General features: G+C 38.0%; 1 protein-coding gene across 4 annotated transcripts in view; it reads right to left on the minus strand.

The window, feature by feature from the left end:
* Positions 1 to 26,326, minus strand: part of CDK14 (cyclin dependent kinase 14) — a 567,195-nt gene that overhangs the window by 71,373 nt on the left and 469,496 nt on the right. For all 4 annotated transcript variants that reach the window (XR_011074670.1, XM_068549142.1, XM_068549143.1 and 1 more), the window contains 2 exons: positions 17,632 to 17,771; positions 12,049 to 12,192 (listed from right to left, as the gene is read on the minus strand). Coding sequence is in view for 3 of the 4 variants with exons in the window: in XM_068549142.1 (XP_068405243.1) it covers positions 12,077 to 12,192; positions 17,632 to 17,771 (256 nt within the window). In the remaining variant the exon portion in view is untranslated. The remainder of the gene's footprint in view (positions 1 to 12,048; positions 12,193 to 17,631; positions 17,772 to 26,326) is intronic.

Genomic DNA, 26,326 nt, shown 5'->3' on the forward strand with positions numbered 1-26,326 from the left:
ACAGAATTAGCAAGAGGGGTGGCACTGCTTTACAATTATGCAAAACTTTTAAATATCTGGCTGAATAGCAGACAGCTGGGTTCTCCTATCTGTTTCTGCATTCAGTCTGTTCTACGATATGTTATTATGGTTGATGCAACTGAAGAAAATACCGCCTCTCACAGATATGTAGTTGGAAAAGAAAGAAGTATTTTAATAGCCCTTTCAGATAATTATGGATATATATTCTTTTATATTATAACGAAACTCAACAAGTGGTAGTTTCTTAAAGATTAGTTGCCCTGGGAAATTTGAAACTGTATCAATGAATTCTTTGTACTCTGTTACTTTAAAATCTATTGGTTTATTTTGCACTTTCAGTGAGCATTTTACCCATGCAATGATTTTCTACAATCACGCACTGGTCATTTGGAAAGTACTGATTCAATGGGTTATACAGCTCTTTTGAATGTTGACACATTTCACTATACAATTTCAAAAAAATCACATTTGCTTATGTCACTACCCATCTCACTTGAAAAATATTTGGAAAGTTGTCAAGCCCACAGTGGCAAATAAAAGTTTTCTATGGCTTCCCCAAATTCTAATTTTCTATTGAAAGCTTTAATTTTATCTTAGGCAGCAAATGCTACTGGTTGTTTTCCTGGGGTGACAGACTCACTTTTTGTTCATTTTTAAGAAACGTCTGCCAAATACCCAAGTCTGAAAAACCATAACCAATAACCACTGTCAGTCAGTCATCCATTAAAGACCATGTTTCAGGGAAAAACAGCCAGTTCCCCTTGCAACTCAAACACCTGCCCACAGCTTTCCCTTGAGACAGCCAGAGTAATTAGGTACACAGTGGAGATGGTTTATGCAAACTTCCCATTTAGTCACACTGAATATTAAAAAGACATTTACTCAAAGGGGGAGCTTTAATAAAATTAATAATCTTAACTGCTTCATCAAGAACATTATTAAGTGAAACTGGGTTTTAAAAACAATTACCATTGTGTGGCGGTAGAGAAAAGAGTGCCTAGGAAGACAGTTTGGTGCCACTGCCTTGATTCATGCTAAGGAGCCAGCGGTTTTACTTCCATTGCTTTTGCACCATTAGTGCAAATGTCAACACAGTGCAAAAGGCAAAGACCAGTTTAGTATTATTAAGGAAACAGTTTTGACCCCCATGGAGCTTCTGGGGATCCCCAGGGTATATGGACCACACGTTGAGAACTACTGATAAAGAGGACAATTATAAGGATGCCATTTCTCTTCTTTGGAACTAGGGAACTTATCTAAGGGGAACCCATAAATCTGACTGTGAAACTTTCAACAACAAGGTCACTCAATCCATAGAGCTGTGGAAAGATTCAACAAAGGGAATGATAAATATAATGTCAGTATGTATCAGATATTATTTTAGTTGATGGAGAGGAGATTAACTGAGAAGAAGGCAAAATAGCGGAGAGTGTACGACGGCCGTGAACGCAGAGCTGACTTTAGAAAGCCAAGGTGAGGGCAGAGCATGGAGGAGAGAGTGAGAAATGAGACCAGGTATGAACAAAGGCCACTAGTCACCTCCGGCTCTGCATGGCTGGACTCCTTCACCTGGCCCATCTTGAGAGGTAAGGGCATCTTACTTCAAGCTTCTGAGACTGTGAAGTCCTTGGGAAGACAACTAGACCCAATCCTCTTATTAAAAAATTTTATTGACAATGTTTTCTTTCAAAATAGTTGACTTAGTCATTTTTCCAATAAATCTGTCAGTTGTTAACAAATTGAGTTACTGTGGAAGAATAAAAAATCTTAACTTTAGATGAGCTATTTCAAAAGTCTTTCATAATTTTTGTTTTTAAAGGCCAGCTCCTGGACCACACAATAAAGCTCCCAAATAAGGGGATGAGTGGATTCACACTGATGTTTAAATTTTCAGATTTGACAAAAGTAATGCAGTATATCTTGACAGCTATATTCAGTAGCTTAATGCTAAGCTTTTCATGCTGAATACAGAACAGAATGAATTTTCCACCAGTGTTTCCACCAGGAGATTTTAGGATTCCTATTCACTTAAGACAGCAATCTGAGGCCGCTTGATAAAACAAGCACTGGTTATTTCATAACTGCCTCATAAAATGTCTCAGTATTTAAGAGAAAAGAAAAGTCAAGACAAAAACATTTTGAAAATATATGTTATAATCAAAATCTGGATGCTAAGTAAACATCCTTTAGTGTTCAGCCAGAAAGACTTGCAGCTGTGGCATCTGTGGCTTAAAATAACAGAATGAAGATCTCCATGTAAAAGATAAATGATATCGTAAAAGTTTCTTATCAAAAGAAAATACATTTTCTGATGGAATTTATGTAGGAAAAAGCTTTACACTAAAGCCCATTTAATACATCGTAAAAATACTGAAACCTTTAAATTTGGAGTTTGGTTCGAGTACATGCTAGGCAATATTATTTTCTGTTTTGCCACTACATTCTCTTTTTACAAATTGCAGATTAATGCTTCCTGTAAGGACACTTTTTAATTTTAGTTTTGCTTGTAACTATGGCTACTGTAAGTTGTTGACTTTATGATAAAATATCAAATTCTATCCAGATGAACTGACAACTAGGCTCCAGTTTCATTACTGGAGAGCTGCTCCTTTAAAAAAAAGATTAAAGTTTTCACATTGTACCAAAATATGATATAGTCATATTCTAAAATATACATGTATATTTTAACATGGATTCAATCTAAATCTCCCCAAGGGCAAACGCTCTCCTCTATAAATGAGATTTCATGAGAATCTGGAACCCTGGTTTGATTTGTGTAGCCTAGCTAAGCACTGAAGGTAAACACCAAGCCTGTTATAATTCAGTATGCAACTGAGCTAGTCTTCCACACCAGCAGAGGGAAAAGAAAAAAAAAAAAAAAATCCCCTTATTTTCTAAAGTTGCCCATCTCTATCCGTTTGTCGAGCTGCCACAATTGCCCAGATAAAACATTTGAGAGTATGTCAGCTTTAATTAATGTAACATGACCTGATCATTTCCACAGTTAAGAATAAAGAAGTTTGCATTCTTTAAATCCAAAGCGCAACCTGGAGATTATGCTAAGTTGCTTCATTCATAGTCCACACTCCTCTGCTCATGTCAGAAGGACAGCATTTGTCCCCTCTAGTGATAAACAAATTATACATGAAATCAATTCCACTTCACAATCATTTTCCCTATTGGGTATTATCTTTCCTTCTCTGCTGCCTCCAGTTAAGCCTGCATCCTGTAACTTGCTAATGAGCTGGGGGCTTTCTGTTCCAGGTGGCACCCCCTGCCTCGAAGTCATGACATTTCCCATTTCGAATGCTGCTGGCATTTTTCGACAGCTCCTGCTAACTAGCCTTTTTGACCTGCACTAAGAGGAACTCATCTGATCGAATCCTCTAACCTGCCAATCATTCCAGCAAATGATCTTCACAGTCACTCCCAAGGCAGGAATGGAAAAAAAAAAAGGAAATGCGAGTGAGAGAATGAGGGAGTAGGGAAGCGGCTGCCTCTGCAGCTACCTAATGAGAATGCTTTAAGTCTCTGAGGCAGCGGAAACACTGAAAAACTGGTGGGAAAATTAGGACACAACTGAATGCCTGGCTCTGTAATTACTGACTTCTTTCCATCCTGAGATCATTTTGAGAGCAACACCTCTGAGACGTGCCAGTTTCTAAAGAACACAAGAACACCCTACCTTATGTAGAGAAAATAGATTTATTTCTACTGCCACTATCAATATGCAATTCTCATAATCCCACTCTGTCAAACAGCATCCTTTGCAGAATTAATTATGTGCTGTAAGCTTGTTAAGTGTGCATTTGTAAACTAGGGATGATTATCATGTTGGCCACAGTGAAGAAAGGACCTTTTTTTTTTTCCCCAGGCATATTTTAAATGTTGCCACAATTTAGGGGGTGTTGATTTTTACATGTTTACCTAAAAACAAATAGGTATGGTGAAAGTTGGCATTGGGCTCAGGGAGGATTTAACACTGACAACATAGGATAATCTGGACATTCTTGATTTTAATGGAGGTAAAATAATTTTTGTTCCTTCCAGATTTTTCTTGCCTATGCACAGTCAGTTTATTTAGTGGGTTCCCAGCCCACAGAATAACCCAATTACTTTAGGTGAAAAGATCCACTACATGGATCTTTGGCAATGGATCACAAGTCTAGATATCTTAACATGAAGTAGATTTGTTGACCAAGGAATGATACAATATAATTACGTGTGATCATTACACCATTTATATAATAATGTAAAATAAATACTGTACATGATTTAATTGCACATGATAATCACACATCTTTCCCCATTTATAGTAATTAGGCCAATAGCTCCATTTACAGTAATTATTATATGTAATTGAGGGCATTTTACTAATTGCATTGAAAATGATAATCCAGAGCAATTAAAAATCCAAGGGCACTATACATAATGCAAACTACATTAAAAGAATGGTGATAATTTAAAGGGAAAAAATTCAGCCAAGTATGGAATTTAAGAGTACAACATTAGATTCCATGCTTGGCATGCCCACTAATATATTTTATGAGATAAATTTCCATCAATTTCTCAAACTTGTGTATTGTTCCTGTTCTAGATCTTGTACACTATTTCATCAGCTGGAGAAGTTATCCTTTGTTTAATCTATGATGTTATTCTAACAACTCTAGGACTGTTGAAAAATTATTCTATTTGGCTGTGTGAGTGTACAGAGTGTGTGTGCATACGTGTGTGTGTGCGTATGTGTGTGTGTGGGGTAGAGGAAACAGCTCTCCTAAATTCCAAAGGAGACCCACTAAATTATTCATTTGCACAACCAATTTGATGTTCTTAAAAGCTTTATTCATTGAAGCATCTCAGAGTACTGCAAACATTTTGTTAAATATACTTGTAATAATTTAGCTAAAATGTTTAACTTTGTTAGACTTGAAATACACTCGGGTTGCGGTTTTCATCACATTTGCTATCTGTCTAGAATTTTAATGTGTCTAAGGACCGAATCCCTGGCTTTTGTCCCAGGGCCCCAGTGTCTGTCCCTCCTCGATCCCACTCCCCATTTCTACCCAGACAAAGCTAGTCTGTGAGGAGCATCTCAGGAGTGATGAGCATTTGTGGGACAATGGCAATAGTTTCAAGCTTTTTTTTGCCTTCTCTTCTCGACATTGTCATTTAGACATTGTCCTCTATGCATTCAAATGTCATCCCAGACCATCAGCCCACTTCAACTCAAACAGCCTCCTTTTATGCTCAGACACTTCTTAGAGTATCCGCAGACCACAAAGACTGTCTAGGGGGACTCAGCTGCTATCCTGGTATTAATAATACAATACAGTGCACTTAGGGCATAGACGATTCCCTCTGTATCCCAAATTCATAAGAATCAACATTAAATGAAAAGGAAAAATAGAGCACCTGAACTGATTATAATTACCTGTTATATGTGATTGTTAACTTCATAATAGTTTGGCCAAGCATTCTAATAGATATCTTGCTAGTAGCCATATCACATCTTATGCCCACTATTTATAAGAAAGCTTCACTCATATTATGCTGCTGGCTAAATAGTCCCTAAGAAATTAATTTCGGTTTTAAAAAGACAGAAGATGCAAGTTGCAGTGCTATTCTCACCTCCCCCCACCACCGGCCCACCATCCTCAATTTGAAAGCTCATCTGACCTGGAAACATTGAACCTCAAAAACATAGCCAATTTTCGAGCATCTGTGGGCTGATGAACCAATTTGTGGAGCATCAAACAAGTTTCTTCTCTTTCAGCCGTTTTGCTTTTGAAAACTCTCAGTCAGAGAAGGGTAAAGGAAAAGCAAGGACAAAACCCTCTATATTTTTAATGCAAAAAATATCACTCTGAATTCTTTGTTTTTAAGAAAAACACACTGAAATATTTAAAGGTAATAGAGCATCGTGTGAGGAAAAACTGTGTATGTGCACACATTTTTGTGTCTGTGTGAGAAAGAGAGAGAGAGGGAGAAAGAGTGAATATGATAGAGCAAATGTAGTAAAATGCTAACATTTGGGGAAAGTGGATGGTGTGTATCAGCCATTCTTTGTACTACTCCTGCAACTTTTCTGTAAATCTGAAATTATGTCAATACAGAGAAAAACAGATACTTTAAAAAATGCACTCTGGATGAATGAATGAATGAATATATTAAACTTTCTTTTCATTCTGCTTTGTGACAATCCCAGGACATAATTAAGCAGATTAGATAGTAAAGGACTTAGTCTTTGGCGAACCCATTCACAGGGCTGGTGGACATGGTATGTGGGGTACAGATCAGAGGTGACTCAAAGGAAGGGAAGGGCAGAGAGGCAGAGAAGGGACAGGGAGAAGAGAAGAGTCAAACTTCCTTAGCCCATTATTTTGCTAAGTAGTGGATTTAGAGGAGGTAATAGACTCTCTAGGGCAGGGGGGAAGCTAAGGAAAGGGGGGTGGAGGTGGGGTGGGGAAACTAAACCACATTCCAGCCTTTTCTCAATCAAGTGTTCACAAAGGTAGTCTGCACGTGTATGGTTCGAAGCGCTGTCAAGTTCCTGAATAATGCATATTTCTCAATCTGCAGTAATGTAGAGGTAACAACAAAAACCAGGGATTCTTTCAAATAAAACCTGCGAGGAACACTAAGGTTTGTTTCCCCCTCTGCCTGTTGTTATTTCCACAACTACTGCTGTCAACTACATGAGACAACAGAGATAATAAACAGAGATAAAACTGTAGTTTGACAGGAAAAAAATTTGCAGAGTCATGCAGAAAGTAACAGTTCTACCAGGAGAAAAATCATAAATCTTTCTGCTACTGAAAGAAAACCAGATCCAACACTTGAATTTCTTATACTGTGGTAAGTACTAATGGGTGTTATCTCCTTTTGTGTCTACAGTTGAGAAGATGCAACATGGTTTAAAAAGACTGTTAGTCAAAAATATCACACATTGAGGACATTGTTACTCCATTAAAACTGGAGTTTCCCTCTATACTTGTCTGATTTTTCCCTTGGTAGTGTACAGGCCAGGCAAGTGCCTTCCATCTATGCTGCTTGCTTTCCTAGAAGCTTCAGAGACTGCTAAGCCCAGAGCCCTCTTCTGACCGGTTCCTTAAGGAAAGGCTGGCCACCTAGTTCACAGCTCAGCTGACTGGACCCACCCAACAGCCTTGCTCAAAGCCTTGCTCTCTCTCCATGATGATGGCTACACCAATCAGAGCTGCTCTGGAGGAGGGTCTGAATCTGAAGAAAAGAGCTCGGCTATAGACTGCCCCAGGAATAGAGGCACAAGAGAAGCGATGATAAGCAGGATTCATGAATAAGCAGAAACAAGTCAGCAGAAGCCACGAGATGAAGAGCAGACAAAAGTACTGTTAGTCAATGCAGGGACAGAAGAGGTCACAGCATGACGGAGAGCAAGAGGGGGCTGTTTCTCCAGGGACAGGTACCAGAGTTGAGATGGCGGTTGAGTTTGACGGCAGACAAACCAAAGCTCCTGTGGACCCTGACGGACATTCAGGATTTGTGAGGCCTGCCCGTGCAGCTTTAAGAAGTCTAAGGACTGTCCACCTGTTCTTCCTTACTTCCCTGAGCAATCTCAACAAAGACCACCATCCCTGAGGACACCGCACCATGTTTCCTTCCCCCGAGAGATCCCCACACCCGCTTCCTCGTGATGTCTCCCGTCCCTGTGGCACAGCGCTTTCTGTCACTCTCAGTCATCCGTCTCTGTCCCTCTCACTTTGCCACCTGCCTCTTTCCTCACTTGAGTGTCTCTCTTCCGCAAACGTTTTGGGCTTCTCTGAAGTGGCTATGTTCTGGAACTGAAATATATTTTTGCTGATTGAATTCAGTTCAACTTTCCTGATTCCTCAAAGGCAGTCAGGAGAAACGCTCTTCACTGGTGCTGCCCAGTAGAACGTTCTGTGATGCTGGAAAGGTCCTTGCCCTGCCCTGTCCCTATGGTGGCCACTAGTCACGGTGGGTAATGAGCACTTGAAATGTGGTACTGCTACTGGGGGAACAAGGTTGTAATTTAGTTTAATTTTAATTAATTAAAAATGAACTTAAAATAGCTACACGTGGCTAGTGGTTACCCTGTTGGACAGCACAACTTTATATTAATCTTCCTTAAAAAAAAGGGAAGGGAAAGGAAGGGATGGCTTTTCCTATTTTGTCTTTATCCAGTCCTGGCCCAAATAAGTTGATTATTTTACTTCATAAATGTACAATTCTTAAATAGTTACCGAACAGGTCATAATATGTGGTTCAAAGGTTACCTACATCAACATCCTTTGGGGTTCTTTAAAATGCAGAAGACCCCAGGAACCTGGATTTTTAAAAACTCACCAGGGGTTTTGGCACTGCCCCCCATTTCCCCAGGGTGTGTGAACACCTCTCTAATGAACATTCAGTTAGCGATGCCAGAGAGTCTTAAGCACCAATGAATTATATTCTGCCTGGAGTTCGGTTTTTTAAAAAATCTTTCTCTTATTTAATTAAAATTCTTGAGCAATTTATGCATCCTACTGTTTACCTGGCAGCCTACTTTTAGGAAATTATTGCTTGATGACTGAGTCAAACAGAAAGAGTCTACCACATTTCTTTTTCATTTTCATATAATACTTAAATAACATTGATTAGCAAAGATAATATACTAGAAAGCAAGGAGAGGGGTCACCAAAATATGCATGCAGTTAACTTCTTGCACGTGAACCAAATACAGTTTTTTCATGCACCAGACAGATATTTCTATATTTATTATGAATTTAATAGGGTTTGAAGACCAATTGATTCATTGAAAAGAGATGTTCCATAATGAGCATATAGCATTTCAGGAAAATTATAAAACATCTGTCTAAAAGATTAGAGGCCATTCTTATGCCCTGTATTCAGCAAAAGGAGAGCAGACAAGAGTGACTGTGCACTTCCTGTCTCAATTTAGAATAACTGGAAAATTAAGCTCAGCCTGGGGGTGTATTCGGTATCACTGTGCACAAATATAAGTGATACTAATGGATGTGATATTCAATATAGTTTCCGGTCTTTCCCTTGGGGAAAATTTGTACGCGTATTTAAGGCTCTCTCAGACTTTAGGAAAGTCCTATCCTTTAATGCTGATAAAAAGGGTGGGGACAATCTATGCAATCTGTAGTCTATTCATATCTTTAGAGGATAACAAACTGTAGGAAGCACAGTATCTTGATCATCCATTGGCTCCATTTTTAAACTTAGGTGCATGTGGTTTTCTTTTCGTTTCATTTGGTTACAAGACTCTGAAACCAAAATTGCTTTCTGCTGCAAAGAAAAATGCTTCTCATTAGCTTTTCCAGTAAGGCCAGTTTATGCAAATCCAGGATTATTAACTAAATAACTGAAGTGACCTTAGTATATACAAGTTTAGAAACAATTTGGCATTGTGGTATAAGAGAAAACTTAGGACCTGAAACGCTCCTCTCTACTCAGTCCTCCATCATTTCAAAACCAGAAGCGATACAATGCATTTTCTACATTTACCTCTGTGTAACTCCCCAGAGAGAGTTGGCTAAAATGCTAGGTTACAGTCTTAGCCTCTCTGAGCCCTCAACCTCTTCCCCCTTCCTCTCCTTCCCAATCTCTCTGGGCTTTACAAAGAACTGGGGCATTTGAGGAAAATTTAAGATGCCTCAGCCTGTTCTAAACTGTTAATTAAATTCATCAACAACAAAATCAAAATCTAGGGAATTACATATTTTCTTTATGAATACCCTTATTTATGTAGACTTTTGGCTCTATAATGTCTACAATATAGACACTGGTATTCAGCTATTGATTAGAATCAGCTCTACTGTGCAGGATGTATTAGGCCAATATATAGGCTATGCTATTTAATCTCTAAGATGAACCTATTTGATTAAAAGAAAACCCTACAAAGGTGAAAAATTAAAATGATTTCCTTTTTTGCTGACTGACAGAAAACTCTTAAAATCCAGCTTCCATGCAGCTTTTCTGAGAAAAAGAAATTTAGATGTTTCCTTAATATAATGTTGAATCAAACTGAGGTATCTGGATTTTGAAGAAAACAACAAAGGCAATAATAATATTAAAGCTTTAAAAGTTGATGTGAAAAAGACAAAATTCATAGAGAACATATTTCTAGTATTATTAGATAATTCTAGAGGAAGAGGTTCTAGATAATACCCTTGAATCTAGTTTCAAAAACATACTACAAAGAAAAAACATCTTTGTAAAGGCTTTTGAATACTGATGACTGTAGTTCCAAGCAGCTCTTTAAAATCTCTTTTCACTTAGCAGTTTTTGAGACCTTATGGGCAATGCTTCTATCCAGTGAGCCTGATTTGATTTCCACGGAAAAGCTGACCTGAAACACATTCTAGCAGTTTTGACTGGCCAGGCTCAGGTCAGAGAGATCTCAAAAGAGCAGAGAAGAAAGGACACAGCCCTGTGATGGAAATTCAAGCTTGCTTGTGTGTATGTGTGTATGAGGCAGCAGCACAAAAAAAGTCCAATTTTTGTTTCGTTCTACTGAATTGGCTAAGGGTTTTATAAAGTCAGGGGCTCTCATTATGGTAATGCAGGTTAAATACTCTCAATAGCATCTGCTGCAACCCTCAGGAATTAAAACCATTTTCAGAAGCAGGAGGTAACTGGTCAAAAACTCAGCCCCACTCTTTGTCTGACCAGTTGAAGTGAGAGTACAAATGCTACTGGGTGTATAAAGTTGTGCTTCCGGGTAACTTTTTATCCAATAGGGAGAAATAACCAGAAGAATGAAGAATCTTACATATGAAATGGCAAGTCTACTAGTAACATTTCCTGACTGGCATTTATACACCAAATTTTATCAATCTGGGAATCTTTTCTCCAATCATTCATAAATCACCACCATACTCCTGAGAGGCCAAAACGGACCTCCACATTGAGCGTACACAAAAGCTAAGTCCAAATGTATTGACTAATCACCCACAAGACAATGTGGACATTTAATGCACTGACAGTTCAGCCTGTTAACATATTTCACATTAAGAGAGAGAGGAAGGAAGAGGAGCCCTTGCGATGATGCTGTCTGTATCTTTCAATTCACTGGAACATTTAATTCCTGAACAGCCACACAAGCAAGTAACAATATGGGCTAGCAAATAAAAAAGCCTTCCCCTCAAAAAAGCTGGTTCTCTATTTGCTTCAGAGTTATGTTGCATTAAACGAAGAGATATATATATATAGGCGTAAACTTCCAAAAAACCCAGACGTTTCCAACTGGCACTAAAGACACAGCCTTTTCAGAAGTTGCCATCTTATGCTTGTTTCTGTAAAGCCTGTGTGATGACCGGGACAGGCCAACATGCTCAGAGACTACCTCGTTTAGGTTCTGCTTTCCATCTGCAGAATAGCAGAGTTCAAAGAATCGAATAGGAAAAAAAATAAATGCTCCACCACAATAAGGTCTGCACTAGGGGCCACCCAGGAATCAGAAATGGGTGAAGTGGCTCAAATGGCCACTAAGCTAAACTAGGGAGCCCATGTCCTTTCCAAAGGAGGCAGCCACAGTTCAGTTACATACACAAACTTCTGGCAGGAATGTGAGTTTAGCGTTGCCAGAGCTGCTGATTTCTCGAGAAAAGCCGGAAACCCAGACTTGGTGTAAAATCTCCTCATTTTAAAATGAGAGCAACCAAGGAAAAAAATTGTGTGGGCCACACGAAGCAGGTCTGTGGCTTAGATATCCTCCGAGGTTAACCATTTTCTAACCTCTGTGAAGGATGGGTGAGTAGTGAAATGATTTGCTTATGACTAAAATGGTTTGCTTATGACTACATAAATAAAGGACCATTTTGGTTAGACGCCAGCAAGTGCCTAAAAATACAGAAATGACTGACAGCGCTCTGCCTCACTAGAATCTGTAATGAATGCCACAACAAACGTAAGAGATTCATAAGATACTTAGGAAAAAATAAGTCTGAAATATTTTGTTTGCAAGATTGACTCAATGTCTTTTCACAATTACTTTCCAAGTAAAGTAGGTCATCTTACCTGTGCTCTCTCGAGAATGCTGTGCGCCTCAGTGCTTGCTATTTGATAGACTTTTGCCATAACTATTGTTTTTCCCAAAGGCCCGCATACTTTCTCCAGCTTCTGGCTGCAATCTTACATTTGGGACAGTAAAAATAGAAGACACTGTGGACAGAATGAAAAGTTTTCATTTACATATTTATAGGTGTATTTAGAGTCTTTTCTTTCAAAATTGGAGGCTGAGATGCAATGCTGGATGTCCAGCACATAAAACATCATGGTATGCGTTGGTCTTTGAAATGTCAAGTCGTCACAGCCACACACACACACACTCACACAGATTTACACACACATATGACAGGATAGTCTGCCTTCCCCTCCACACCACAGCTCAGCTGATCTCTCATATTTCTCTGATCTCGAACAATAAGCTTGAATTTGGAAACAACATATTTTGCCCTTTCTTTGTGCATTCTTTCATTCATTCTTTGAAGAAATATTTATTGAGCCCCACACTGTTCTAGGTTTTCAGAATCCTGTAGTGTATCAATCAGAATGAAAAGAAACCCTGGTGTTTGTAGATTCCACTTAGGGGAGACAGATGATAAACACTCAGACAAATATATCAACTAGTTGTAAATGTTGTGAAGAATAATAAAGCAGGAAGAGAAACAGGAAGTGCCGGGGTGGAAGCAGGTCAGTGAAGGCTTCCCAGGTAAAGGTACCTCTGAGCAGAGACCCAAAAAGGTGAGAGGGCAAGTCATGCATATATCTAGAGGAAGAGCAAGGATGAACTGAAGAAAGAAGAAACAGCAAAGCCTCTCTAAGGAGCAAGAGGAGGAGCAGGCAAAACAGTTAGACGGCTATTGTAAAAATACAGGTGAAAGAAGACGGTGAGTGACGTGGGGCAGTGATGGCAGTGGAGAGGTGAGGATGATGGTCTATTGATCTATTCTGAAGGTAGCACCAACAGGGTCTACAGAAGAACTGGGTTTGGGTATGACAAAAGAAGAGGAGTCAAGGGTAACTTCCAACAACTGAAAGAATGACATTGCCATTTATTAACAAGGCGAAGACTACAAAATGAGCAAGTCTAGGGGAAAAGACAAGGAGTTCAGTTCTGGTAATATGAAGTTGGAAATGCCTACTAGATGTCCAAATGGAGATGTTAAGTAGTCAGCTGGTATATGCAAGTCTGGAGTCAGGGAAGATGGGACTGGAGATTGAAATTTGGAAGCTGTCAGTGTACACAGATGATATCTAAATCATGAGATTAAATGAGATCATCTAGGCTCTAGGGAGCGTATGCAGATAGGAAGATCTGAGGATTGAGCCCCAGGGCGCTCTAAGAGTGAGAGGTCTGGCAGATGAGAAACCTGCAAAGGAGTATGAAAAGGAATGTTTAGGGAGGCAAAAGGAAAATGTCCTGTCCTGGAATCCAAGTGAAGGAAATGTTACTACGAGGAGACAGTGGTCAACTGTGTTGAATTATGCTGATGGATCAAGATGAGGGCTGGGGAAAGACCAATGGATAGAGACTAAAACCAGCAGTTGTGGAATCTTGGGTATAAAAACTCGGCTCAAAAGGATTCAAGAGAGGATGGAAGTCTAGGAACTAGAGCAGCAAATATGTTTGAACAGGGTGTGTTTTCTTTTTAAAAAGATGGCATGGAGCTCCATTAATGGCATAATGTTGCTTTAGGATAATATATAGGACATATATAGGAAGAAGTAAGAAACCCTACCAACATTAGAGCTGAAAGGTCCTTAGGGATCACTGTGTCTCTATATGAGAAATTGGGAACCCACAGAGACTAAGGCACTTCTCCAACATTGCCCAGCTAGTTAACAGCGGAGCTGAAGCTGGAATCCAGGTGGTCTGATTCCCAGTTCAGTGCTCTTTACACTGCACCAATTTGTTGGCCTTCTTTTACTGCAGATCTGAGTTTTGTGGATTAGCAAATGAATGTAATAAAATCAAGGACTCTACGCTATGAAGTGTATTTTGTTCATTTACTTTGACAAGGGTGGTTCAGCTTCAATAATTTATGTAACTTGATAGTATACACAGGAGAATGCCCTTTGGTGTATTTGGGGAAAGTAATGAATTTCTTCTAAATCAGCCCTCCATTTACTTCCCTGCAATTAAATCTTTGTGAAGAAGTGGGGCAAGGCTGTTCGGGTTTTGGGATAGAGGGAGAATGACGGGGTGCCACTAGAATTAGCCAGCTTTAACCGCCAGATCTCCAGGTAACTGTTCCATAATTCTTGCTTGATGAATTTATAATTCCTGCTTCAGTGGCACACTAATACATTGCTTCTAAATTTTGGCATTTTGTAAACTGGTGAGGTTTTAAGGACTAGTACAATTAAGAAAGATATTATATTGTTATATGTTCTTCCAAAGCAAATAACAGTCTGGCATCAGCATACAACTTCATTTTTATAAGAATTCATGGAATGACTGCAGTGCTCTGTGTAACCAAGGTTCTAATAACACTTGATACTCTTCTCAAAAGGTCTGATATATTAAAGTAGGCCAAGAAGACTGGAGCCCACTTTGAACTTACTTTTGTTACAATCTTCTCCTTTTAACCTGGGTTTGCTTTCCGCTTGCATAAGAGTTTTCCCTTTGCGGGCATTCTTTAAAAAAAAAAAATGCCATGACCCATCTTTAAGAATGTGACTGCTATGGACTTAATTGTGTCCCTCCAAAATTCATATGCTGAAGCCTTAACCCCCCATGTGATAGTTTTTGGAGATGAGGCCTTTAGGTAGTATTTAGGTTAGATGAAGTCATGAAGGTGAGGCCCTTAGGATGAGATTAGTGGCTTTATATGAAAAAAAAGAGAGAGAGAGAGAGAAAGAGGGAGAGAGAGGTGTCACTGTTTCTCTCTCTCTGCCATGTGAAGATACAGGGAGGTGGCTGTCTCGTCAGGAAACTTGATTTTGCCAACACCTTGATCTTAGACTTCCCAGCCTTCAGAACTGTGAGAAGTAAATGTTTGTTGTTTAAGCCCCGGTCTAAGTTATTTTGTTATTGCATCCTGAATAGACTACATATTAATGTGAGGCTCCTAAAACTGATTAATAGAAACCATGACTTGGTTGATAAGACAATCCATTTATTGGTTCTGCAACACTTCTTTTCAGATGGATCTCTTTCCAAATCTCCTTGAAAAGGAAGCATATGAGGATACTGGCACTGCTGCTGCTGCTGCCATTTGCCAGGTGGTGAACTTTTACAAGACTCCACACTGATGTAAAATTTAATTTTAAGAATTTCAAGAACTTTTAAATATAGTCTGCAGAATATTAACCTAGGTAACAGAGTCACCAAAACCAGTCATTTCACTTAAAAGAACTAGTTCCCAAACTCTCCAAAGCCTAGGAATTCTTTGTTTTGTAAACATGTTTACAAGGACTACCATGTTGTTCAAAATGGAAATGACTGTGGTATTTAATACCGGGATTGTCCTTTCTTGCGACTGGATTTATGCTTCATAATGATTATCTACTAGACACAGAAATAGCATTTCTGTAACTCAAAATTGTTACCGGAGGCATTTAGCAGAATCTTGCTTTAAAAATATAATGATTTTTCATCTTTATTCTCCCCCCTTCAAAAGGTTTCACTGCTCCTGATGTTTAACGTTATGCAAAGACGCGTTTCTGCCAATGAATATCGCCTTATGGTTACGCTTCTGCAAATAGCCTGCTGTGAGCTGATAAAGGGATTAATGCAGCCAAAATTCTTAATCTGTGAAATTACAAATTAAATTCTCATATTAAAAATACCACCCTGAGGTATTTTTTGTGGTTTTAATTCCCCTCTGGTGTTCTGCATACATTGTGCTTGTTAATGACAGGGACAAGGCTGTCTCCATTGGCAGCCTGCTGCCGAGTGATAATGTGTAGGCATTTACTTACTGATAGAAACTGGATTTAACCACTGGCTGATAAACTAAGTGCCAAGTGGGTAATAAGTCCATATTAACAGAAAAGTACTACTACAGAATTCAGAATTCATAGACCATCAAAATCCTGGCTTAAACTCAATCATCAAGTCAGATGGGATTGAGATGTCACCAAGGAGGAGTGATATCAAGTTGCAAGTTATACTGAATGGGAAAACAAACCATATGTTTGAGTTTGACGAGCAATAAACTAATGAGTCCACTGCATCATTTTTTTTTTTTTCAGTATGGGAAGATGTGTTACCAATTCATTATTTTTCTATAGGGATTTCATCTTTAATTTTTTTTTTAAATGGGGATAGCTGTAGTAATGGTCAGTGGGTAGACTTTCAGAAAGGAAGTAGGGAAGAATATGGGATAAATATGGGCTTGGAATATATGAAATACTGAAGAAGATTTCAAAGCATGGGGGAGTAGTGGATTAATATATCTATAGCTACTTTAGAGTAAAAAAAAAGTAATTAGAATTAAATATGAGGTATCAGAAAAGATTTAGGGTAGGAATACCCAAGAGTTGTTACTTGGGACTTAGTTCCAAAATAAAAGGTTATTGTTGTCGAGGAGACTCCAATGCTATCATGGGGGGAAAAAAGTCTGAGAGAATAAAGAAAAAATTTTATGTATGTCTATGGTAAGTGATGTGTACACAAGGATTAAAAATGATATTATAATATCCATCCATATATGCAGTATATTAATTTTTAAGGCAAAAAGAAAACAGTATGAGGAGAAATATCTTTCACTGGCATTTGGAAAGAATGTATCACCATTGAACAAAAGTGTTCTTACTGCAATAGTGTTTTGCAAAATTTCACAAGAATTTTGTTTCACACTTTGGAAGAAAGATGAGATCCTCCCAGTCATAAATCCTCCCCCAAATATTTAAAATGTAATTGAAAAAGGCTGTGTAAATATGAACACTTTTGTAAAAACAAAACAAACACCCACCCAGGAATGTGTTTTGTTTTAAGAGATCCAGAGAAGAGCTCTGTATGAATACCAACAGCATCTGTAGTTAAAATGAATTACATGTCTTCAGTTCTTACATGTCAATTCAGCGCATTAGCCAATTGCCAACTCTGTTCGTCAGCTCACTGCATAGCAGCCCTTTTTAAGGTTATTGTTACAACCAAGATTGTCTCTGAGAATCAAACAGAAATGAATCATTTCTACTCTGTGTACTGCAGCCAGCTAAAAAATACTATATGCATAAGGCACTAAATATGTAAATCATATTTTCCTTTTCCTTTATGACTGCTCAGATCATTTTTTTGGACACACACATAATCAAATACAAAGACATGCAGCTGCTGACTGCAGAGCAGAGATAGCAAAAAAGGAATCCATTTTCTTCCTGTGTCTGGTAAGCTAGCAATTGAATGGCAGGATTCCACTAAATATATACACACACTACCCCCCTCCCCCCATTCTCTCTCTCTCTCTCTCTCTACACACACACACACACACACACACACACACACAGGTGTACAGGCAATGCATATACAAACATACATAATATTAGAGAGATGCACATATAAACATGTGAACCTCTCTACATGTGTGTTACACATAGATGCTAAAATCATATCCCTGCTTCAATTGGATGTTTCGAATTTGTCATACTCACTATCAGTCAGTTCCCATAGCCGTGGGGGCAGGTCACTAAAATACTCGTGGCTCAAGGCGGCCTGTGCTGATAGTCTGTTCTTTGGGGAACACTGTAGGAGTTTGGAGGCCAGATCCTCTGCATGATTCACATAGCTGAGCCTGAAAACAAAAGCAAAAAAGAGAGAAATCAGAAGAAACAAGAAAATCCCCTAAGTAAGACATAAGGCTCACTTAATTTTTCAGTATTTATTTATTCCTGGCCAAGAAAACAAGTTAAATTGCTTGCTGAAAATAAAAAGAAGCAGAATTCACATTAGTTCCTAGAGTATCCGTTACTGTAAACCAGCTTTTACTCTCGCTTTCCTCATTGATGTAACATATTTTACTATAAGCAAAGGATTGATATTTTCAGGATAGAATTAGGTTCCAAGGTAGAAAATTTCAGAAGATAATTTATCAAATAGTTGCCAGAATTTGTTCATAGAATATAGGTACTGCATACACATCTGGATACATTTACAGGAAAATTAATACAAAATAACCAGGAGAATTAAAATAAATCTACTATTAAATTCTCTAGTTACTGAAGTTACTTTTTCCTTTAAGAATTTACATTTTCTTACATTGAACAAAAAAGTATTGGAATAAGTACCCTTTCAAATATTAACAATCATAATATTAACATGCAGGTTAACAAAGGGGATAGGCTTAGACCATATGGGACTGAATCAATTCAAGATGACCTTTAAAACGACAGTAGAGAGAAAATATGTGTCTCAAGATTACCAAAAAAGCAGAGGAGTAAAATCTTCCATGTGGTACTACTTTCAAATGGGTAGCAGACCACACTGTTCAGCCCAGCCTTGTTTTCCATGGAATCTCTATTTCACTGCTCAGAGCAATCAAACCCAAATAGTTAACATAAAAATGATAATTAAAGTCTTCCTAATAATGATTATCATTTATGAGTAGGTGAACATGTGTCAAGCGCTCTCCTAGGCGCTTTTCACACACTCTCCTATTTACTATTCAGACAAGATAACTCTGTTTCCGTCTAACAGCAGGGGGAGCTAAGTGGAAGTCAGAGAAGGTAATGGTTTGCTCAATTAGCAGGTTGAGTAGATTCAAACCCACCCAGAACTAGTTGACTCTTAAAGTGGTTTTGCATGTGCCAAGCTCTCAGATCATTCCTAAAGGCTTTTACCCACAGATTCCTGAGTTTCTACAAGATGAAGTAAGTACAGTGACTCTTAAGCAGCCAGAAGAATGTGAAGAAAAGTTGCACCTGCTAGTGGGTATTCTTTCAAAAGCCTTGAAGCTACAAAACAAGCCATTAGCCAGTAAACATCTTTCCTCTGACCAACAATTCTCCCCCTTCCCCTCCTCAAGCAGCTCTTTAGCATTGATTTAAAATTGTTATGGTGTAGGGGGAGGGGGAGGGGGATGGATTGGGAGTGAGGAAGAGGAAGTAGGTCATGAATTTGGGCAGAGGAAGAAAAAGGGAGAAGAGCAAAGAAAAATATTACTCCAAAGATCCAATCTAAGAGACCTTCTCTCTAAATCTTCATAGGTGAAGGTCTCACTGATGGGTTCAGTGTTTGGCTGCTGTAATGGCTGTTTTTAAAAAAACTGATCAGTATCTTGGTTTTAAATGTCTCTACCTGGCAAAGAGAAATTTGTTTACAGGAAAAGGAGGCATTCTTAAAATTCTGTGTTTTTTTTTTCTTCTTTCTTTCTTTTAATAGGGTCCAGGGCCATCCAAATTATTCCTTCCTAAGATCTCTTTTGCTATTAAAATTTTTTCATTAATATGTTTCTAAATATCAAATACAAAGTTTGAGATAGGTAGACTTCATGGTAAAAACTGCACTTATATTGAACGTACAGTTTGTATGTAACCATGGTGAACAACACATTGGTATCTATTTTATACAGCTTTGATAAAACACAACGACAGTGCCAGACTGAGACTAGATCTGAGTTTTAGGCCTGACTCTGTTAAAGAGTGATGAACCACGTTATGTCTGCAGTCCTTCCAGCTCCAACAAGCCATAAATCATCCTGAAGCATGGTTTCACTATCTTGAAGAATTATAAATATTTAAAGTTGTATCTGATTTTGCAATCGATTGTTGATCACATTTAGATTTAACGCATATAGACCTAAATATAAGGAATTAACCAAGAAGACATTTCCCCTCCCCCAAACTGACTAAACTTGTTAATAAAGTCAATAAAATAATCAAATGCTTATTTGTGCTATCTGGTTTATACATAAACATCTGAATTATCACATAAAATTTTAATTTAGAAAGTTTGCTATATCCTCACTTGTATTTCAAGAACCACTTTTATTCCAACTCTCCACATGCATTTTCAACATCAGAATCTTCAGCATTACCAGAACCACTTTTTGAGTCCATCTAAGTGGTCTGAGATATGATACTTCTGGGATACCTTATTTGGAAGTTTTATCCCAAGCCATAAGTTCACCTTATCAGAATGTTAGAATGATTGTGGTTGTTTTCAGTCTCCCATTGTGATGGTAGATTTTAAAATCTTTCCTTGCAATTCCGCCAAGTTTTGTTTTATATATTGTAAAGCTGGGTAATTAAATGCTTAACAGTCTAGAGCTGTTATCTTTTCCTGGTAAATTCAGTCTTTAATCTTTCCGTAGTGAACTTCTTTATCTTTAATAAAGCTTTCTGGGTTAAAGTTCTTTTTTTTCTTATTAATTTAATGACCTCAGCTTTCTTTTGCTTAGTATTTGCCTGGCATACCTTTTGTCACTGTCTTTTAATATTTCATATCCATAATTTTAAGGTGTCTCTCATAAATATTTCATAGCTGGGTTTAAGGTTTATCCAATTAAACAATCCTTGTCTTCTAAGGAGAAAATTTAATCCATTTATATGTCATGATTACTGATATATTAATATTTGGAATTACTGCTACCATTTTAATCTTGCATCCTATTCTGTCCTGCCTTATCTTTTTCCTCTTTCCCTGCCCTCTTTTGGATTGACTTTTAAAATTCAACATTTTCTATCTTCTATTTTAGAAATTATACATTCTATTTCCATGTGTTTACTAGTTACTCTTTTTTTTTCTTTCTTTTCTTTTTCTTTTTATATTTCAATATTTATTTTGATGTTTAAACTCTAGCACTAGGTTTTTACAAGCTGGTGTACAGTGATAAATTATTTCTCCCAAAGAACTATAATCATACAATTCAGATAGTATAAATATATGATTGAACAAACATCAACATACAGCACCATTTATCAATTACATAATAAGACAAATTATCAAGTATACAAATATTAAGTTATACACTTCAACAGGAATATAAAATATCAGATGTCTGCTCAATTTGTCAGCAGAAACAAATTTCTCTTTTTGTAAGACAGATTGGGAGAGAAGCAAAAAATTCACACTTCTAACAACAATAGTCAGCAAACAACTTCCAATAAAAACTGGAGAAAATTAAAGGATTTTCAGAAATTTTGATTCAGAATTATTTAAGCTACAACAACAAATCATGTCTACAATTAAAAAATACTGACTAAACTAAAGGGCATATTCCATATGTCCAACATGAGACAAACACAATGTTTTGCCAAAAATACTTAATGCTCACTCCCACTCTTTTTTCAGGCCTTCTCTTTTAAGTTGCACCCTAAAGTGCAAACATTAAATTAATTTTAAGACACTTTTGTCTGGCGACATTAAAGATATGTGCTTCTGTACAATGTGGACTTTCCAAGAACTTTACAACCAGAGATTTGTGATTTTCAAAATGGAGGTTTTCATAACAGCATGAAATGAGATTTATAGAAAGACATTAAGAAAAAATCATCATAAGACTTGGTCAAAAACCAACAAAATCTGTGGTTACACAAATCTGATGTATACTGTTTTAAATATGGGAGATACAGACATAAAGTAGCAGGCAAGTAGCCATATAGGCCCTACTATCAATGTTTGAAATGACTGAGGGGACAAACCACAGAGGATAGTTCCTGGGATTTTAATTCTGCAAGATATTAAAAACATACAAGCATTGTGCTGGCTATTTCGGCACCCAGTCTCTTTAAATTTTTTATATAATGATAAGATTCTGGAATGGGAATAGATTTGAAGAAGACTTATAACCTAATACTGCATGGCTTCAGGAAAGGTCAGTTGATCAAAGTGATAAGCATGTTTTAAATGCTGAACAGCAAGAATCTTTTGCTAAGTTTCCAAACAGGCTGATCATAATACAAACACAGAGGCTGCAATTCTGCTAAGCTTGAGGCCTGATAAAACTGCTGATCAATGCTCCTATGAAAGCTTCATTAGACTTATCATTCACCAAGTCTACATGTTGGCTAATATACACAATAAATTGGGTCCTGTCTAAAGTTCTATTTCCAAGGAACTTAAGACATCAGGTAGCCCAGTTTTATTGACTTCAACAGTATCTCTATGGCTACTGGTATCTATGAAGTGCAGCAGGATTTTAGGACAATATTTCTCCATATACAAAAGTTGCTGGCTTTCAAAATCTCCACTCCACTTTTGCCTCATGAACTTCACTGCATATTCATATTTCATTCCATTTTCAATTAATGCTAAGACAACAAGCATTAGAACTCTCCCAAGACCTGCAACATGCTGACAGTTTTTCAGGAAACCTCATTTTTTACAAGACGTAACCAGTCATTCACAGTCTGGTTGGATGACAGTGCATCACCATCCCTTGGCCAGCCCAGAACCTGATGCCTTTTCTCCACAAAAGCAGTGTTGTAAGTTGCTTCACATATTTTTACCCTTGTGGTAACGCCCCACTTTTTAAGTTCCTCTATCAATTTGTTAAAGTCACACTGGTTGGACTGTCCTGTGTATGACTTCACAAAAGTTGGTCAATTCATTTGAGCCATATTAATTTAGGTTAAAAAAAACACTCAATAGGATTATAAAAAAATAAAATTTTTTGTATATAGAACACAGAAGTGATGTAAAGGATGATGTAAGGAAACTGAAGTCTACTACAATACACTACATTTGAAATTCTCAGTGCTTTGCATATGAGGTTGGGATTAATGGGACGTGAAATGATCCTCCTGGCAAGCCTCAGCAAATCTGAAATCCAATAATGAGGCAACAGAAAGGAAGTTCCCCCAGGTTTAGCCCACCTAGGTCAGAACTCTTGTAATATGCTTTCCTGGTTTTAATTCAATCCTCCTGTGTCCTAGCTAAGCCCTCTGATGGACCTTCTTGGTGAAACAGTAATGAATTTGTATAGTTCACTTGTCTGTTTAGAGGTCATGCTGTGTTCCTGGCAATAACTTCCACTGCCCTCCAGAAACTTAATAAATATAAGACCAAGAACACCACACAACTGCCCAAGCTACAGCCAGTGGAGTTGTCTTTGGGGGTAAGTTGGTTTAGTGTTTTTAATACCATCAAGGATATCTGAAGAAACTTCCACACTTTGAATATACCTTCACCCTTAGTTCTCCAAGTGTATGGCTCCTTAACTTTTTAACTATTTAAAGTTCAAAGTTACACTTTCTCTTTACCCTCCCGCCAAACAATAAAAAAACACAGGAACACTTGAATTCTGATGACACTAGTCCTATCATGTTATACTGTCTAATATTTTATTTCTACTTTCTACATAAGGACACGCATCAAACACTGTTTTGGTTATTATTATTTAGATTTACCCATGTTTATCATTTATTTAATCACCTTTCTTTTCATGTTTCAGACATTCCTTCCCAGATAACTTTTTTTGTATCTGGAATACAAACTTCAGAAGTTCTTTCTATGAGTAAAGAGCTTGGTGGCAAATTCCCTCAGTTTTGTTTTCATACAGGATAATAGTCAGCTGGAGAAATAATTTTAGGTTCAAAGCATTTTCCCTTAACTCAGAAGATATCATTACCCAGGCTTTTCTTGTTGCCTGTTAGCTATTCTCTTCCACCTCAGAGTTCTGCGGTTTGCGAGGTATGGGGTTCTTTTGATTTAACCTGCTTGGTATTCATAGTGTTTCCTGAATTTGAGGTTTCATGTCTTTCATCAATTCTGGAAGAAGATCTCAGCCATTACTTCCCGAATATTGCCTTTGCTCAGTTCTCTCTCTTCTCTCGTTTTGTAACTCCAATGTAATACCATCTTATTAAATTTTCCATGTCTTCACTTGTTCTTTCATATTTTCCATCTGTTAGTCTCTCTGTTCTCCATTCTGAGTAATTACTTCAGAGCCATCTTCCAGCTCAACTAACTCTCTAATCAGGTGCATCTAATATGCTGTTTTCCTTATTCATTTTGTTCTCATCAGTTCTTTTTAAATCTCTGACAAATTTTCACTTAAACTTTAATGGTTTCCTGTTCAAGTTTTTAATTTGATCTTTTATTTCTTTACAATATTTTAAATATAGTTTTGTTCTATGTCTGATAATTCCCAATAGCTGAAGTTCTGAGTGAGGTGGAGGAGTCCAGTTTTGTTGCTTTTGCTACTGACCCTCACTCACAATGACTTTTTCACATTTTATAATTCTGGATTTTGGGCTCATGCTTGGCTTTGATAATCTGTGGGAGTCCTGAAGCACCTGGGTTGAGAATATGTTTCTCTATAGGGATTTTCTTTTGCTTCTGCTAGGAGCCCTGGAGCTCTCTCAACACCTAGGTACTCCAAGTTCTTTCTGTTGGCTTCTGAGACCAAGTGAGTTATGTAAATTTAAACCTAAGCTTGTAGAATTCTCAGCGGAGTCTTTTTCATCCCCATTCAGAGCCAAGGGCAACACAAAGAGTTGTCCCCGCAGTCTCTCTTTGCTGGAAGCAGATTTTTTTTTTTTTAGCCAGCCCATTACTGGCTGAAGTGCTTTGAGGGTCTTGACTCTCTATGGGGAATCTCAACTCCTATGCCCTCCTAACTTTCTCAGGCCCAAAGCCTTGTTTCCCGACCCTCAAGTGGCTCCACGTTCCTGTTTTAGCAATACCTCAAGGGCAGCTGCAACTTCAGCACTTACTTATCATTCTGTTTTTTTCATTCTTGGCCCCTGGAGATTTCAGTTAATTTCTTCTTGGTTCAGCTATGCATATGCATTTGAATGGATGTGCTTGTATTTTATCCAACATTTTAGGTGATTTTTAGCGGTAGCAGAAGAGACTGTTTTTCCCCCTACAGATAAATATTTATAATCTCTATAATCTAATTATTTACTATAAAATCATCCACACTTACAGTTTTTAGGTCTTTCTCCCTGGAATAACACTAAATTGGTGTTGTTGTCTTGCCTCTTTTTTTTAAAACTAATTCTTTTAGGTTACCTGTATTAAGCCCCCAAAACTAGCTAACTGAAGTTATTTCAGGCTAATGTTCCTTCCTTCACCACTCAACTTTACAGATGACTCTCAAATGCATTATCCTAAGTGAAAGAAGCCAAAGGCTACACACTATATACTTTCATTTAGATGACATTCTGAAAAAGGCAAAATTATAGAAACAGAAAAGTGATCAGTGATTGTCTGAGGCTGGGGGCGGGAGAGGTTAAGAAAGGGGTCCAGAGAATTTTTTCAAGTGGCTCTACATCTTGATCAAGAGGGATGGAGATCAGGCCATCTAGAGATGTGAAAGGGCAGGGGGACCGGTCAAGGAAATTCAGCACAGGGAGCAGTTTGGAGAGATGGGGTGTTGCAGGTCTTTCACAAGGAACATTCAGACATCAGGGGTGGAGGCTGGCCCTCTGTGAGTGACTGTCACTGGGACTTCTGTGTCCCAGGGGAGCCTCAAGGGATGTCCCAGCAAATGAGGAGATGCAACTGCTAATGGTGAGGCCCTCCTATGGATTTCAGTGCTGGATGCCAGGTCACCGAGTGGGGGTCGGCCTCAGGCGGTCAGAACTGTGCCTGTCAGCTCACAGGGTGAGCTCAGCCAGCTCTACATTCCTGGAGGGTCACATAAACGGGGAAGGGTATGTGGGACAGAAACTGTCATGTTCATTCCATATTCATTGTTTTTAAAAGGTGTTGTTTGTTGTTTGTGGAAACTCCCTGGGAAAAACCTTAAGGAATTTTCAAATTATAAATCTGTATGAAAATGAAGAGAAACAATCTCTACTGAATTCAGAGTATGTTTGTGGAGAGAATCTTATGAGTAACTTTCAGACAAAGGCTTTTAATACAGTTGAAAATAATAGTATTCTGCTATTCTAATCGTAACAAATTTCATCATTTTCCTAGTCCTTATCTATGCAACACACACACATACACACACACACACACACATACACTTTACCTGAGTTTTCTTTTAAAAAATATGAAAGAATGTAACATGAATAGCAAAAAACAGCTTTAGACCATGACTATAGAGCAGGATATTTTCTTCATTCCTTGTGCAGGTCAGATTTTTGCACCTCAGAAGTGAGGAAGATGGAACAGATGGTCATTAAGGGTTGTCTAGCTCTAGACATTACATGTCCTCTGACCTAGGAAGAACCTGAACTGGAGGCAGGGAGGGTGAGCAGAGCCATACTGGCCTGCCGTCGCTCACCCACTTCAGCTCCCCTCTCTGCCATCAAGGCAGTGATCCAACAGTGCCTCTCACTTCTCTTCACTCAACCTGTCAACTAACTGCTTTGAAAGCTCACCTAAGTTTCTAAGCCATCTTGAAAATAAAGAGCAAAGCAAATCCAAAGTCTTTTGCCACACTAAGGAAGACTG

Source organism: Eschrichtius robustus, chromosome 8, assembly GCF_028021215.1.
Source record: "Eschrichtius robustus isolate mEscRob2 chromosome 8, mEscRob2.pri, whole genome shotgun sequence".
Classification (NCBI taxonomy): domain Eukaryota; kingdom Metazoa; phylum Chordata; class Mammalia; order Artiodactyla; family Eschrichtiidae; genus Eschrichtius; species Eschrichtius robustus.